The 17,598-nt window shown below is 34.0% G+C and overlaps 2 protein-coding genes across 2 annotated transcripts in view; one reads left to right on the top strand and one right to left on the bottom strand.

Moving 5' to 3' along the window:
• The first annotated feature begins 353 nt into the window (after positions 1-353).
• On the top strand, positions 354-5,755 carry LOC111709311 (kinetochore protein Spc25). The gene is made up of 10 exons (XM_023482950.1): positions 354-462; positions 1,159-1,240; positions 1,916-1,966; positions 2,627-2,708; positions 2,885-2,937; positions 3,098-3,183; positions 3,840-3,935; positions 4,361-4,437; positions 4,795-4,855; positions 5,346-5,755. Exons 1-10 carry the CDS (start codon positions 359-361, stop codon positions 5,368-5,370), a joined length of 717 nt encoding a protein of 238 aa, XP_023338718.1. The 5' UTR covers positions 354-358; the 3' UTR covers positions 5,371-5,755.
• Positions 5,756-7,479: 1,724 nt separating this feature from the next.
• Positions 7,480-17,598, bottom strand: part of LOC111709321 (tektin-1) — a 12,841-nt gene continuing 2,722 nt past the window's right edge. The window contains exons 4-15 of the mRNA XM_023482962.1: positions 17,099-17,184; positions 16,686-16,715; positions 15,550-15,643; positions 14,471-14,539; positions 13,916-14,007; positions 12,858-12,953; positions 12,300-12,377; positions 11,182-11,260; positions 10,974-11,042; positions 9,592-9,645; positions 9,017-9,091; positions 7,480-8,437 (exon numbers count right to left, since the gene is read on the bottom strand). Coding sequence (XP_023338730.1) covers positions 8,300-8,437; positions 9,017-9,091; positions 9,592-9,645; positions 10,974-11,042; positions 11,182-11,260; positions 12,300-12,377; positions 12,858-12,953; positions 13,916-14,007; positions 14,471-14,539; positions 15,550-15,643; positions 16,686-16,715; positions 17,099-17,184 — 960 coding nt within the window. The 3' untranslated portion in view covers positions 7,480-8,299. The remainder of the gene's footprint in view (positions 8,438-9,016; positions 9,092-9,591; positions 9,646-10,973; positions 11,043-11,181; positions 11,261-12,299; positions 12,378-12,857; positions 12,954-13,915; positions 14,008-14,470; positions 14,540-15,549; positions 15,644-16,685; positions 16,716-17,098; positions 17,185-17,598) is intronic.

Raw genomic sequence — 17,598 nt, 5'->3', positions numbered from 1 at the left:
GGGGGGGGGGGTCCAAAAATCGTTCACTAGGACAGACCCATTATTTGAGTAAAGGAATTGGACTGAATTTAATAGCCGGTTAGGTTAAGACATTGGGCCGAGCGCTGCGGCTAGGGCAGACTAGGAGGCAGAGCGCTGCGGCTATGACAGGCTTAGAGAATGAGCGCCGCGGCTAGGACAGGCTGGTTCCTGGCGCTTTTAACGAGAAAAGATGATGTGCAAAATTGATAGGAGGGGGAAGCAAAAAATCGTTCTCTATGAAATTATCAGTTATGTTGTAATACAAACGTATAAACGAGCTTCTTCTATACTTTTCAATCTTATATCTTCATTAATGTATATCTTGTAGCACCTAAAGATGAACCAAATTTCAGACTCCAATATGTCGACAGAGCTGGAAAATAGCTTTGAGGAAGAAATCGATCTAAGAGATGAATTAAGTAAACTTAGCATTCATCTCAGGTTAGTAAAGGGAGAGGGGGTGGGGGTCGTATATACCCCCAACCTCCTTTCAATCGTAGGCATTGCATTTATCTGTATCACTAAATAGACAAAGATAAATTATTTGCTGCAGCTTTCAGCCTCCAAGCCTCGGTACACTGCCCTCTAGTCTTTCCAAAAGCAGTGCTTCTATTACAATTAAAATGTTAGAGTAACCATTTTGATTTTAAACTACTTAAAACAATGTATACGATTGATTAGGGGTTGTGAGTGTGTCTTAGACCGGAGTTAACTGGTGAAGGTTCAATCCTATCTCAATAATAATTAGACATATAGCTGAAGTACCCGCGTTGCCCGTGGGAATAAAATCGTTTTTTTAGCTATAGTCACCCCAGGCTACCAAATGAGTGTCCACAAAAAAATTCAGCCCATTCGGTCTAGCCGTTTGGCCGTCTTTAAAGAACATTTATACGAATGTCTTATTTTATTTTCAGATATAAGCCCAAAGGAGTAATGCGCATGCCGCGTTGAATTACAAGACAAAGAGAGAGTCTGTTCTAAGCGTGGCGCTCAGCCCCCTAGCCTGTCCTAGTCCGCAGCCCTCGGCCCAGAAAATTTCTTAACCCCACCTAACCCTTAAATATACTAATCAATCTATTTCTTGTAATTCAACACGGTACTCGCTTAACTCCTTTGGGCAATTGCCTAACTATCAAGGACAAATACTGAATACTGCATGAGAAGAGAACAAGAAATTCCAGCCTACCTGGAAGTTGACGGGCTTGCTCTAGGATTTGAGGTAGTTAAGTCGTAGCGTTAGCTTGCAGTTGTAAATACATGCTGGTAATTTCCTTGAAGGATTTGTTGCCCCCCCCCCTACCCTTCATAAAAAATGTACAGAAATTATTGCACATGTGGCTGTTTCGCTTAGCCCCATAGCCGGAGCGATCAGCCCAGGAATTGTCTTCACCTGACCTAACCCAGAGAAAAATAAAAAGGTACATTTTTAGGAAGGAGGGGGGGGGGGGGGCAAAAATTATTTTAAGGAATTGAGCCTGTCCCATTAGAATTTACATTTTCATTTAACAGCTAATAACCCCAAACATTTAATTTTCATGAAACCAGTTAAGTACGGGACAAATGCAGACAGTCGATGTTTTGGACGAATTTTTTTTCTCAACTTTTTTCTTAATAATTAACCCTCTATAACCCCCTCACCTCTAGTAATAAGTATCTGGCACACATTTGATAAAAAAATCAATTCTATTATTTTTATTTTGATAATAAATGTGAAATGTGATAGGGATATAAAATAGAAATATTTTTCTACAAATGGTATCGGTTAGCATTGGCAAGCATGCGTAATGCGTATTGGTATAAAGAGAAGGAATTTTCTTAAACACAAAGTGTAATTTTCTTAACTATAAATAAAAATATTTAGTATTAGTATAAATATATTCAATGATTTTTTCAGGAAGTTTACAAGGAGAAAAATGAGCTCATGGACACCCTTAATAAATACCAGGAAAACTTTTATTAAAGGACCTGCCTCCTCTCCCTTCCAACCCCCTCTCAAACCAGAAAACATACTGAACATACTGATAGAATTGTCGATCAAAGGGATTCTTATCGCTACTTTTTTTTACACCTTTTAAAGACGGTTATTTACTTTTCATATTACACAACTGAATCCTATTCCCGGAAATTATGTTGGATGAGATTTCGAATATGCTTTTTAGTTTTTTTTCAGAAATTGGATAAATTTCGGCCATTTTCTTCTTTCTGGTTTTAAACTGTAATTTATGACAATATTTACCCGATACAAGTTTTTATTTAATTTTATAGTTTTTAAAGTTTTTTCAAGAAATATCTTTAAACTTAAAAAAAATATTAAATAATTACTAAATAATTGAAAAAAAACTTTCTTCTGCTGGCTTTTAAACAATTGGTGAAATATTACAAACAACTTTTCACTCTTATTTAATAATTGTACACCAGGAAATTTGTTTCATTAGTGTCAAATGAATCCTAAAATTTTTCTCTCCAATACTGCACGTTTAGCTCGAATATCTTACATAGCCGTAATTTCTCCCTTTTAACTTTCTAAAAGTTTCTTCCAGAAATATCCTAAAAAAAATTTTTTAAAAAAGGGATGTCTTGATTTTTTAAAGGTTTGTGTGTATAGGCAGGAATGGTGGAACTTGGAAGAGAAATAAAGAATCAACAATCAACAAGAACTGAAGCTGATGCTAATATCAAGCAAGTAGGTAAGTGCAGAGGTGGGGGGGNCCAGTGGATGAACTTTTATAGTTTATCCCTTCTATTCCCTCTAACAAGTGAGTAAAATTCGCTAAAATTTGATATTTTTTTACTGTGCTGAACTGTGTCTGAATTGTTTCAGTAAAAATATTTATTTAAAATACTAAGATTAATTTGTTTTTAGCGGATCTGAGAAAACTGTGCGAGACTAAGATTAGTGACTTACGAAGAATACAGGAAACTCAAATTCAATGACAAATCAATTATAGCTTTTCAAAGCTTTAGATACAAGGATTTATAATTTCTAGAGTCAATATTGTTAAAGAACATATTCCACATTTTCCTTGTAATTTCATGATACCTTTATCAACAAACTCAACTTAACTTGAGTTGATAGATGGATCTTGATGTCCTGAAGAAACAAGAAATGGAGAGGAAGAATGGATCCAAGGACAAATTGGAGGAGTTGGAGCAGGAGATAAGGTTAGTCAGTAGCTAGTAGAAGATAGGTTAGCCAGGAGCTAGTAGATGGTAAGTTAATCAGGAGCTAGTAGAGGATAGGTTAGTCAGGAGCTAGTAGATGGTAAGTTAGTCAGGAGCTAGTAGAGGATAGGTTAGTCAGGAGCTAATAGATGTTAGGCTAGTCAGGAGCTAGTAAAGGATAGGTTTGTCAGGAGCTAGTAGATGGTAGGTTAGTCAGGAGCTAGTAGATGTTAGGTTAGTCAGGAGCTGGTAAAAGATAGGTTAGTTAGGATCTAATAGAGGATAAGTTAGAAAGTAGCTGGTAGATGGCAGGTTTGTCAGGAGCTTGTAGAGGATAGGTTAGTCAGGAGCTACTAAAGGATAGGCTAGTCAGGAACTACTAAAGGATAGGTTAGTGAGGAGCTAGTAAAGGATAGGTTAGTCAGGAGCTAGTAGATGTTAGGTTAGTCAGGAGCTTGTAGAGGATAGATTAGCCAGGAGCTAGTATGTGATAAGTTAATAGTTAATAAGACAGTAAATAGCTTTCAATTTTCCGGGGTTTTTTGAGATTTCATTTATTTTCATTTATGATTGTGCAAAGTTTCATTTAGTCCTACTAGGTAGTTCAAGAGTCTTTGGAGAAAATAGATGTAATCTAGCTAAACTGTTTTATTTAGGAATGAGGCTTCAAGTCTTGGTTTAGAATTTATGAGAACATCTCATGGTTCCCTCATTCTCTGCTTCACATCTATCAGTAGATCGGACCCAGAAAAGTAAAACTTTATTATTATCATTATTATCATTTTTCTCATTGTCGTTGTTGTCGTTATCGTCGTTGTCTTGTTTTCGTTTTTGTTTTCATTGTCGTTGTTGTTGTCCTTGTCCTTGTCCTTGTCCTTGTCCTTGTCCGTGTCCTTGTCCTTGTCATTGTCCTTGTCATTGTCCTTGTCATTGTCATTGTCATTGTCATTGTCATTGTCATTGTCATTGTCATTGTCATTGTCTTGTCGGTGTTGCCGTTTGGTAGTCATTGTCGTCGTTGTTGTTGTCATTGTTGTCGTTTTCGTCGTTGTCTTGTTATCATGGTCGTTGTTGTTGTTGTCGTTGTTGTCAGTTCAAAGTTGTTTGTGTCAATGTTGCCACTGTCAATGGTGTCTGTGTCAATGTTATCTGTGTCATTGTTGACACATCTGTTCAGAAAATACTTCTGTGAAGTGAAGGTTTCTGAGAGAAAATATCACTGTCTTCAGACCACACCTGCTCTTCAAGATATAGGTTGGTTTTTCAATATTGATATTTCAGTTTATATTCCATGATATCTATTTTACTCTATAATCGACATTTCAATTTATATTCCCTTGATATCTCCTTTACTCTATTATTGATACTACAGTTTATATTCCCTTGATATCTTCTTAACTCTATTATTGATATTTCAGTTTATATTCCCTTGATATTAACTCTACTGTGCTTATTGATATTTCAGTTTATATTCCCTTGATATTAACTCTACTGTGCTTATTGATATTTCAGTTTATATTCCCTTGATATTAACTCTACTGTGCTTATTGATATTTCAGTTTATATTCCCTTGATATTAACTCTACTGTGCTTATTGATATTTTTATTTAGATACCTTAATATCGACTCTGAATCAATCCAATGATTTCTCTGGGTTCTGTGTCTCTCTAAGGAATAAATTTACCCTCTTTTTGCTTCGTCGCTTTGCTTTCTTTCTTTTGGAATAAAAGTATTGTCAAGGGTTTAAACAAATTGTTCACTTTGCATTTTCCGGTATAAAAAAACGTATTTTCAATTTTTATGTAATATGAATTTGTTTCAAAGATGGTTTGATTTAAACTATCCTACACGAACGCGTTTAAATCTCATTGTGCTCTGCTGTGCATAGAAAGATAATTAAGTGTCCTGAGGACAATGTTCAATTTATTTAAAATTCACACTTATTTTATTTTAACGAGCCCGTCTTATTATGAATGTTAAATGGGGGTGGGGGTGGGGGGTAGAATGTCTTAGACAAATTTATTTCAATTTTAACAAATTTAGAGGTATTCGGATAACTGTTCATATAAATATCCGCAGATTATTCTATTCAAGTACTTTTTAGTCTTCCTAAAATGTGACAACGCCTTTTAAAGCTTAAAGCAAGGGTACATTTATCGCAGGAAAAGATTCTCTGCTCTTTCTTAAACCTAACTGTATCAGTGTATGGGCAATATGGAACTTTTTTAAATTTTAAGATAACTCATTGAACTTATGAACTTTTTAAATAATGTAAAAATTTCGGTCTACAAAAAACGTTTTTTTAATAGTTAATAAAGTTATAATAAGATTATGTTCTATACTTTTGAACTATTTAACGGATTAATCTATTAAGAGTTCTAAAATATTTTAGATTTTGCAATTTAAATTTTGAAGTTAACGAAAAACATTCGGTTTCAGTTTAAGTACGCTGTTATGAACATCAACGAAAAGTAATGAACAGTTTTTATCAAGTTGATTTGTTTATGGTTTAGAAAGGGACTTTTAAGATTGCATGCTTCCAGTTTTATTTAGAAATAAAATTCAAGTATAATATGTTTAAATATATTTACTCTCAATAAACGATAATGGTACCGTTGTCTTTGTATGATAAAAAAGTAAATTGAAAAAAGATATTTTAATGAAGTGTTTACACGATACGCCGAACCGAAGATGAGATTGAACAGCCATGAACAGGTATGGAAGGATTTGCAGCCATGAACAGAGGAAGGGAAGGATTTGCAGCCATGAACAGAGGAAGAAAAGGATAAGCAGCAATGATCAGAGGATGGGAAGGATGAGCTGCCATGAACCGAGGAAGGGACGGTTGAGCAGCCATGAACCGAGGAAGGGAAGGATGAGCAGCCATGAACTGAGGAAGGGAAGGATGAGCAGCCATGAACCGAGGAAGGGAAGGATGAGTAGCCATGAACCGAGGAAGGGAAGGATGAGCAGATATGAACCGAGGAAGGAAAGGCTAAACAGCCAGGAACCGTGGAAGGGAAGGACAAGCAGCCATGAACCGAGGAAGTGAAGGATGAGTAGCCATGAACTTAGGAAGGGAAGGATGAGCTGGCATGAACCGAGGAATGGAAAGATAAGCTACCATGAACTGAGGAAGGGAGGGATAAGCTGCCATGAACCGAGGAAGGGAATGCTAAGCAGCAAAGAACCAAGGAAGGGAAGGCTGAGCAACTATAAACAGAGGAAGGGAAGGATAAGCCGCCATGAACAGAGGAAGGGAAGGATTATCATACATGAAAAGAGGAAGGGAAGCATAAGCTGCCATGAACAGAGGAAGGGAAGGATTAGCATCCATTGAAAGGGGAAGGGAAGGATAAGCCGCCATGAACTCGGCAGAAAAATCACGAATACCTCATAGCTATGGGCTTTAAACCCCGAAGAAAATCTTTGAATCCCTCACAGCCAAACATTACATTATGGGTATTTTTTATATATTTTTTTTTCGATTTTGCTTAGGACTCTACCATAGCTTTCGCACATGTTGATAAACGGGAGAAAAATCTGTATATATGTCATTTCAGGAGTTTTATTCTGTATTAAAGTGGGAACCAGAGAACTCTGGAAAAAGAAGTATACTTTTAGACTTTAAATAGTACACTAAACATGAGAAACATCAACTGTGCTGAGTAAACAGATTTGCTCTAATGTCGTCTTCCTATTCCACTGTTTTCTGGGTATTACTGTACTTTCCGACAAATTTTAATCTCAATCAGCATAATACTGAAGAGCCCCAGGAATTAATGGACTTGACCTCTTTCTTACATAAAAATGAGATTTTGTTGACTGACCAAAAATCGATTAAGTCAAGAAATATATAGACCAGGAACCGCCGTATATGATGCGTCAAAACTGTACTGCAGTGGGAGGAGATCAAAACAATGAACTCAGGGACAACGCATAATTTTTGAATAAGAAAAAGAATATATTGCTATTGAATTTTTCATATTGACTAGAAAGCCAAAAATCATAAGTATTCTCTCTAACTTATTAACTTGTATTTTGTTGGACTTTAATATCAAATCAGAGCTCTAGTCCTTTCCCTTCAACTTCTGTGGGGGCACTGGGTTTGTTTACATTCCTCCCACAGAGTACAGTACACAATTTGTGTATATCTGAGTTGGGCGTTCCTGTATATAGTTCCTTGGATTCAGTTCTCTTTTGGATCCAAACAAACAAAATATATAAAAATCGAAATCAACACAAAGTTTAGTAAATTTTATTCAAATTTCAACATTTTTATAATTATTTTTTTATTACTAATCGAATTAAATCAACTTGAGTTTCCCTTGCAATTTATGTACACATCTTGTTTGTTGAGTGCCTAGGGTATTGTCAGCGTCATTTAGCCACAATTTTAAAGAAAAGACGGTAAAATAGTTAAAACTTGACCAGAAAATTTAAAAATTATCTCCCTTAAACTCATTATTTTTTCTGCAATTTAACGAGAATTTCTCCAAAAAAAAAATCCTGAAGGTTTAGATTTTAAAGCTACACATTTCTGAAAATAGGGCAAGTTCGGCTACTAAAATGAAAATACTTATTACAATTTTCCTAATATTCGTTCTTCCTAATACATGATCATCCTCATCCTACAGCAGGAGGGAACCCACGGCCTCCATTAACCTCTCAGTTTAGGTATACAACGCCGAGCCTCCGCTATGAAGTAAATTTTTTTTAACAAAACTTGAAAAGTTTTTTATGCGGAAAGGAAGATATTCAGAAAAAAATTATAAAGTGAATTCGATTTGATTTGTTAAAATCTCTCATTTTAGCGATACCTTTTGTTTACAATGTTGTTTATGTTTAGATGAATCTTAGAATGCAAAATTATTGTTTTTGAGAGTTATCCAAATTTAGGGGAAAAAAATAACAAAAGTTTTTCTTAAATCAAAGAGTTTAACAAATCGAATTAATTTTTAATTTGTTTTCTTTATATCTTCCTTTTTGCGTAAAAAACTTTGGAAGTTTGAGTATAAAATTTGTCCTGCATAGTAAGCGGAGGCTCGCTACTGCATAGCAAATCTGGGAGGCTCATGGCGGCCTGGGGTTCCCTCCCTATGCAAAGTATGTCTTCTTAATACATGTTGAGAGCAATACTCTTCCTAAGAGTTCCACACTTGACCTCGTCGATGTAAAGGCTGTTCGCCTTCTTTGAGATTTCATCCTCTAATTCTAATAATGTTTTCTGGAGTCCACTGTAGCAATGCTTCGCCTAGAAACAAAATCGTTAATAAATGGTCTATCTTTCACCTTATGCAAATCCGCTATATTCCACTGCTGACCTACGCCGAATCCGCTATATTCCACTGCTGACCTACGCCAAATCCGCTATATTCCACTGCTGACCTACGCCAAATCCGCTATATTCCACTGCTGACCTACGCCAAATCCGCTATATTCCACTGCTGACCCACGCCAAATCCGCTATGTTCCACTGCTGACCTACGCCGAATCCGCTATATTCCACTGCTGACCTACGCCAAATCCGCTATATTACACTTCCGACCTATTAGCACGTAGTTTTACAGGTGCTTTTATCTTGGTTTCTCAAAACATTCGACAATTCTGTGAAAAGAGTCAATCATGTCATATTCTTAATATATGTGATTTAGTTTTACAGTTTTACCTCCGAATTACCAAAATGTCTCCTTTTTTTGTTTTAACCTCACTGGCGGTTTGAATAATAAAGTTCAGATTTAGATTTAAATGTAGAAGAAACCCAGAACTGTATAAATCATCTCTTTACTTGTCGTTCATTTTTACAAAAAAAAACCTATTAAAAAAGTTTAACCTGTAAAATTCCTCCCTCTAGTCTCTTTATAATCTCTAGAAGTGTTCCTTGCTCCCTACTTAGATGGTCATCAACCTGGAAACAGATTGTCAGCTGATGTTGAATTCACACTGTACGCTAGCGTAAACTCCAGTTTTTATGGCAATTTTACCATACCATTTTCAAGTTAAACACACAGAGTTGTATACCACCATTAATAAGTTAAAGGTTTAATGGGTACTGATGTTCTCCTCTTTACGTGAAGGATCACTTGAAACCCCTTGCAGTCCCTCTAAGCACTTAAAATAACTTGCCGTGTAACTGGGAATAATAAAGATTGTCTTTTGTATAGCGGGGGAAGTGGGGGCATAGATATAGGATGTGGAGTACAATTGACCCCTTCATGACCTTCACCGCAAGTGTGACATTACAGGGAAACTAAAGTTTTCTAAATTAAAATTCCTTTTACCTGTACAAATAATTTATGAAATAATTGCAATCTTATCTGAAACCATTTATCTAAAGTCGAATATCCATTTTACAATGTTTTGTTAACTACTCTGTGAAATCCTTGTCATAGATAAGTGAGACTGTACCTCATCATGGCAGTATTCCATTCCAGGTCTAAGTTTTCTCTGCTGAATTTTAGCCTAGACAATATTAAATTTGTTATATGTTATTTTTTATCTCTTAGCCTAAATGCGCTTTAAATTCATTAAATAATTTTAATGACATTTTATATGGATTTGAACCTTGAACTTTTCTGATACAGTTAAACCCTAAATAAGCCATACATCGAAAGAATTCATCTATAACGTCGTATTTTTCACTTTCTGATAATGGAATGTTGCATAAATTTAGTTTTTTAATTAAATGATTATATGGAGCTCTTTAAAAAACTGTTCCCACATATTCATGGCTTTTTATTTATTTTTGCAATTACTGTGATTTACGTAAAATAGTAAAAAAAACCATTGAAAATTGTCAAGACGACATTTGATAAATTCTTTTGGTGTATGGCTCATTTAGGGTTTAACTATATGTTAGTTCAATCTTAACATTTAAGTTGAAATAAAATATTTTCTAGCTTAATAATGACATTTTATACAACTTTGACCCAGACAAAGACTAACTTTAACATTAATTTTGACCTTAACTTTGACCATAAAGAAATTGACTCTGAAATTAACGTTGTCCTTAACTTTGATCTTAACTCTGATATAAACTTTGACCTAAATGTTGACCTTAACTTTGACCTTAACTTATACCTTAACTTTGACCTGGTCTTTGATCCTGACCTTAATCTCTGATCCTAACCTTAATCTCTGATCCTGACCTTAATCTCTGATCCTAACCTTAATCTCTGATCCTGACCTTAATCTCTGATCCTGACCTCAATCTTAATCCTGACCTTAATCTTGATCCTGACCTTTATTTCTACATTTCTTTCAACTTTGAACATAACTGTGACCTTAATATTGACCTATCCATTTTCATGTTCTTTGACCTTTCCATTGACCTATACTTTGACCTTTCCATTTTCCTATACTTTGACCTTTCCATTTTCCTATACTTTGACCTTTCCATTGACCTATACTTTGACCTTTCCATTTTCCTATACTTTGACCTTTCCATTTACCTAGACTTTGACATTTCCATTGACCCATACTTTGACCTTTCCAATGACCTATGACTTTTCCAATGACCTATACTTTAACCTTTCCATTGACTTGTACTTTGGCCTTTCAATTTTCCCATACTTTGACCTTTCCAGTGACCTATACTTTGACCTTTCCATTGGCCTATAATTTGACTTTTCCGTTGACCTATACTTTGACCTTTCCATAGACATTTACTTTGACCTTTCCATTGACCTTTACTTTGACTTTTCCATTGACCAACACTTTGACTTTTCCGTTGACCTATAACTGTATACTTTGACCTATCCATAGACCTGAAAACTTTAAATATATTTAACCTGACAAGTTGCAAGAGGACCCTGTTTAGCCATCAGAGCTTGCTCTAGAGATTTAATTGTGTCATCAACCTGGAGAAAATGAATTTAACTTTTTAAAAATCTCGAATTATTTGTTGATGAAATCTTGATTTATAAACAACTAGCTAAAGTGCCAGACATTCCCCGAAAAAATGTAAAGAAAAAATATATGTATGTTATAAATTTCCACCTCTTGAATTTTGACAATAGTTTCAGCTTTCTGCTCTTCCAGTTTTGTTTTAGCTTCCCTGATTTCTCCTATCCGACGGCTAAAGAAAACAAATATTATGAAAAGTTTTAAAAACAGTTTGAGGGCTAACATTCTACAAATTTGTGGCAAACACACAGGGTGGCGTTATTTTTACATAATCAACGGTTGTGAATTAAATATATTTTACATGTCCCACTGGTGTACATTTGAATATCCGAGCTGGGCCAATCCTTGCAGTCCCACCGGTGTACATTTGAATATCCGAGCTGGGCCAATCCTTGCAGTCCTACTGGTGTACATTTGAATATCCGAGCTAGGTCAATCATTGCAGTCCTACTTTGGACTGCAGTGCAGCCAATTTACATTTACTAAAGCGGCAGAAGAGTATGTTAAAGGTTTTTATATTTTTAACGATCTTTAAACTTTATAGTTTGGGATAGATTACATGATAATTTTGAAATAAACGAATTTTTTAATTTTAATACATTTTTTCTCGCTATTTAAGCCTCTTTTTTTGGTGCACTATCCGAAAGAATGAAAAGGTTCTTGCCCAGATTTTCGTTTTAAGTATTGTGACACGGCTTTTAGATCCCCAGTCTCGGGCTTTTTCTTCTTGTATTTATAGGCAATTCAAAGAGTAAAGATATTTGATTTACTCATTTTTATTTGCAATTTTACATCAAATCATTTGTTTTACATTTCCCGCTTCTTGGTCAAATTAATGAATTTTTGATAAAAATTATGATATTTAATCGGCAACAAATTCTGTGTGAAGAAATGAGAAGATGACCGTAAGATAACAATCGATGCGGAATGAAATTGTAAATTTATGTTTTAGCCAACTTTCTCTAAAGTTTGTCAAAACAACAGTTTTGATTAACCGTCATATTATTTTTCAATATTTTTAGTTTCACGTGGGTTTAAATAAGAGCTAAGGCTTAAAAAGTTATTCACAACAAACAAAGAATTTTAATCAAACATAAAATTTACTTAAATTTGGTTCGACGTCTTATGCATTAAACAAAAGACAGATATATCTGTAATTAAATAAATGACTTAACTCTCTTAACTCCTGAATTAAAGACCTCTGATTTTACCTGAAAGCCAAATTTGTGACATCAACCGAAGTTTTCATATTTGAGGCAACTTGAGCAAGTATTCCATTTACCACGGACCTATTCCATTTTCATTATTATCATTATCATCTTTGTTATCATTATTATTGTTATTATTGTTATTATTGTTATAATTGTTATTATTTCATTGATATTGTTTTATTATGATTATTATTATAACTATTGTTATTATTATTATTATTGTTATTATTCAATATCATTATTATTATCATTATTATTATTATTATTTTTATTATTATTATTATTATTATTATTATTATTATTATTATTATTATTATTATTATTATTATTATTATTATTATTATTATTATTATTATTATCTTTATTATCTTTATCACTTTTACTTTTATTACTATCATAATTATTAATATTATTTACGTTCTTTTTACAATAAATTGCAGAGTTTTTTTTAAAGAGGTTCATAGTTTTAAGTTAAATCAGCAATAAGTTGTCGAGTGTGTATTATTAACAACTTATTATTATTTTATTACATATTGTTTATTAAAATAATGTAAACACCTAAGCTGGTAAGAACCCTCCACTTGTCTTGTTGCCTTATCCAGGTTTTGCTGGGTTAGGTTGACCCAATCAGAGACAGATACAGGGTGTCCAGTTCTTAATTAATACAGGGTGTCCAGTTCTTAAATAATACAGGGCGTCCAGTTCTTAAATAATACAGGGTGTCCAGTTCTTAAATAATACAGGGTGTCCAGTTCTTAAATAATACAGGGTGTCAAGTTCTTAAATAATACAGGGCGTCCAGTTCTTAAATAATACAGGGTGTCCAGTTCTTAAATAATACAGGGTGTCCAAGTTCTGAAATAAGGGTGTCCAGTTCTTAAATAATACTGAGCGTCCAGTTCTTAAATAATACAGATTGTCCAGTTCTTAAATAATACAGGGTGTACAGTTCTTAAATAATACAAGGTGTCCAAGTTCTTAAATAATACAGAGTGTCCAGTTCTTAAATAATACAGGGTGTCCAGTTCTTAAATAATACTGAGCGTCCAGTTCTTAAATAATACAGGGTATCCAGTTCTTATATAATACAGGGTGTCCAGTTCTTAAGTAATACAGGGTGCCCAGTTATTAAATAATACAGGGCGTCCAGTTCTTAAATAATACAGGGCGTCCAGTTCTTAAATAATACAGGGTGTCCAGTTCTTAAATTATACAGAGTGTCCAGTTCTTAAGTAATACAGGATGCCCAGTTATTAAATAATACAGGGCGTCCAGTTATTAAATAATACAGGGCGTCCAGTTCTTAAATAATACAGGGTGTCCAGTTCTTAAATAATACTGAGTGTCCAGTTCTTAAATAATACAGGGTGTCCAGTTCTTAAATAATACAGGGCGTCCAGTTCTCAAATAATACAGGGTGCCCAGTTCTTAACCCTAATTTATGTTTAATGTTTTATTATTCGAAAGAAAAAATTACAGTTCGTTAAGAGAATTTTGTTTTGACCCGCAATTGGCACATTTATTGCTCTTCCTTTTCAATCATCGGAAGAAAATTTTCTACCTGGCTATTTAATTTTTTAGACCTCGCAAACTAAATGATTTTTCTTCTTCCCTACCTTCCATGTTGAACTGATGTAGTTTTTATTCCACTCTTTTTACCACCACTGCCCAAACTTGTAACCTTGATTCCTTTTGCCACCTCATCTACCTAGGGAGAAGCATCGTTTAGAGCACTTTAAGGGTTTTTTTACATTCTTTGTGGAGACTCATGAAAGCCCAAAAATTCTTAATGTTCAAAAAACGAATAATAAAGATACCCGACTTTACCCCTTTCTATATAAAATCTTCCCTTTAGTTAGCACATTTTGTCTCTCCTTTTATAAATTTTTTTATTTTTTTATTTTTGATTGCTTGATTTATTGATCACTTTTTTTGATTGATCTATTAATTCTTTGTTGATTGATTGCTCGATCTGTAAGTTAAATGGTTGATTAATTGGTTAAATGATGGAATGGTTGATTGATCAATTGGTTATTAGGTTGGTTTGTTGAATGCGTGATTAACTGATCAATGATTTGGTTGATTACTTGATTGTTTGAGTGATTAATTGATCATTAAATGATAAGTGTTGCTTTAATAAAAGTTGATTGATTGATTAATTGATAAGTTACCTGGATTGCCAACTCCTTTTCACTGTGCTCCTTCTCGATCAGAAACTTGCATTTCTTCAGCAGCCGCAGCTAAATATTTTCAATAAATTTCTCTTCTAGAAAATTTTTATTCTGAACATTTTTAGATTATTTTTATTCAAAAATAAATTTTGAACATTTTTATTTTGAAAATATTTAAAATATTTGAAAATATTTTGAACAAAAAATTAGCGTTGAATTAAAACAGCATGAAGTACAAGTTGAGAGCGAATTCTTCATGATTTAAAAAAACATTTTAACAGATTGGTTTTATAAAACAGCAGATTATCTGGAACAGTTTAAAACCATTATAAATCACGGAACCCGAAAACTGTGACTTAGATCCCATTTTGACATATAAAACATATAAAAATAAATTTTGAAAATTTTTATTTTGAAAATATTTAAGAATGTTGTATTCTTAAGCATTTTTAGAGCTTGAAAAATGGTATAAATATATTTAAGCTACGTTATTAATTTATGAATGCTATCCCTGGTTATTAATTAAATTTCAAAGATTTTTACAAAAAAATTGATTCAAAAATTGATACAAAAAGTTTAACAGAGTCTTAAGAAAATTTTTTTTGCTTTTATGGTAGTCAAATTATAAACACCAGTTAAATATGTTAACAAATATTTTGAACAAAAAATTAGCGTTGAATTAAAACAGCATGAAGTACAAGTTGAGAGCGAATTCTTCATGATTTAAAAAAAAAACATTTTAACAGATTGGTTTTATAAAACTGCAGATTATCTGGAACTGTATAAAACCATTATAAATCACGGAGATTTATCGGTACGTTCCTTATCCCCGAAAACTGTGACTTAGATCCCATTTTGACATATAAAACATATTTTTTCAAATTTAAAAATTCGAATAGGAGAAACAGAATGCATCTCGCCCTGATTAGTCTGGGGTTACATATGGATACATAGTTCTTGATTTAGTACATACCCATCCCCCTGCCCTGTACAGGGTGTCCCAAAAAACATTCAGAACAAATACGATTTTGTGTTCGTCAATTAATTGCTAGGTTGATTGCAGAAACCCCTGTGTAAACCTGTTCTTCCATCTGCATACTAGTCTGTCCTAGAAGTCCTTGTCCAGAGTTTAGAGATTCCAATTCAACATCCAGGCTCCCATCCACCTCATCCCTATACAATAGAATATATATAGGCTCCCATCCACCTCATCCCTATACAATAGAATATACCTAGGCTCCCATCCACCTCATCCCTATACAATAGAATATATATATAGGCTACCATCCACCTCATCCCTATACAATAGAATATATATAGGCTCCCATCCACCTCATCCCTATACAATAGAATATATATATAGGCTACCATCCACCTCATCCCTATACAATAGAATATATATATAGGCTACCATCCACCTCATCCCTATACAATAGAATATATATTTGCTACCATCCACCTCATACCCGATAAAATAGAATATAGGCTACCATCCTCATCATCCCTATACGATAGAATATAGGCTACCATCCACATCATTCCTATACGATAGAATATAGGCTACCATCCCCCTCATCCCTATACAATAGAATATAGGCTACCATCAACCTCTTCACTATACAATAGAATATACCTAGGCTCCCATCCACCTCATCCCTATACAATAGAATATATACAGCCTACCATCCACTTAATCCCTATACAACAGAATATATACAGCCTACCATCCACTTCATCACTATACAATAGAATATATCCTAGCTCCATATTTAGGCTCCCATCAACCTCCTTCCTATACAATGAAAGATATACCTAGGCTCTCAATCCCATCCACCCCAGCCCTATACAATAGAATATATTGCTCCTAGCTCCATATTTAGGCTCCCATCCACCTCATCCCTATACAATAGAATATATTGCTCCTATCTCCATATTCAGGCTCCCATCCACCTCATCTCTATACAATAGAATAAATTGCTCCTGGCTCTATATTTGGGGTCCAAGCTCCATATTTGAGATTGTGTTGTGGAAGCCTACAAAAAAACATCGAGCAGCTCAACTAGGGAGTTCTGGATACTCCACTCAGCCATTCACATGCAGATGCTGACTTAAAAATTTCAATCATTTAAATTTTGGCTAACCTTAGGGAGTGTCGAGGACTATTAAAGATTTTGAGAATAAATCTTTCCTTTTTTAAAAATAAATGTTTGCAAACCTGATCAGATCACATCCTTGTCTCTGTGTCCTAAAATGTTTGCTATCAATTAACGGGTCAAGTATGATTTGTAATCAACACCGTTAGCAAAGATGTAAAGCATGGAATGCTACGTAAACGTTGGTCTACAAAATGATGTGGAGCTATGCAGTAATCTTTTCAATTACAACTTTTCATCTCTTTTCTAATAACAATCAAAAATAATAAAGTCAACATTTTTTTCACTGCAAATTGTTTCAGCTACTAAAACAGAAGCTGTTTTCGTTAAACAAATTGAAAAGAAAGAACATATTAATAAAATTATAATTGCAACTTTATTATATAAAACCTTTTTTAGACACACAAAACATTAGTAGTGAAACCAGTCTAGTAAAATAAGGTTAAAAATATGGTTTAATCTGGTGAAAGCAGTCCTGTAGGTGATACACTGTTGGGTAATCTTGATTGGATCAGATACACTTCTTCCTTCATTGTCAGTTCGGATCTTCAAACTATGGGCCTAAACAAAACGTAACAAATTAGGGAGACAAACACAAGGTTATAATGCAAGGAAAGTTAATTGCAGTTGCGCATAAACTGCGTACATATTGAAACCAGTTCTCTCTGAGCGGAATTTGTAAACAAAAACAGATGCATCAGTGTTTGTTTAGTATCGGAGGAGATTACAAGCATTAAATTTTGATAATTTTGATAATTCACATAATAGTTTCCTACGACCAGAATATTTAATTGATTTTTTATATGAAAGATGGATCGCATGTCAGACTTCGACATCCGTCTTGTGTTTACATTACCGCCCAGAGACAGTACACTGCAGTACAATGGATGAGTTCACCTCTGAAATAACTTTCCTTCCATTATTACCTTGGTCACACACAAAATCATGAACAGTCGGCACACAATGGGGTATCTG

This window comes from Eurytemora carolleeae, unplaced genomic scaffold (genome assembly GCF_000591075.1).
Source record: "Eurytemora carolleeae unplaced genomic scaffold, Eaff_2.0 scaffold59, whole genome shotgun sequence".
Lineage (NCBI taxonomy): Eukaryota > Metazoa > Arthropoda > Copepoda > Calanoida > Temoridae > Eurytemora > Eurytemora carolleeae.
Note: the sequence above shows the minus strand (reverse complement) of the source record. Positions and strands in the feature narration are given on the sequence as shown.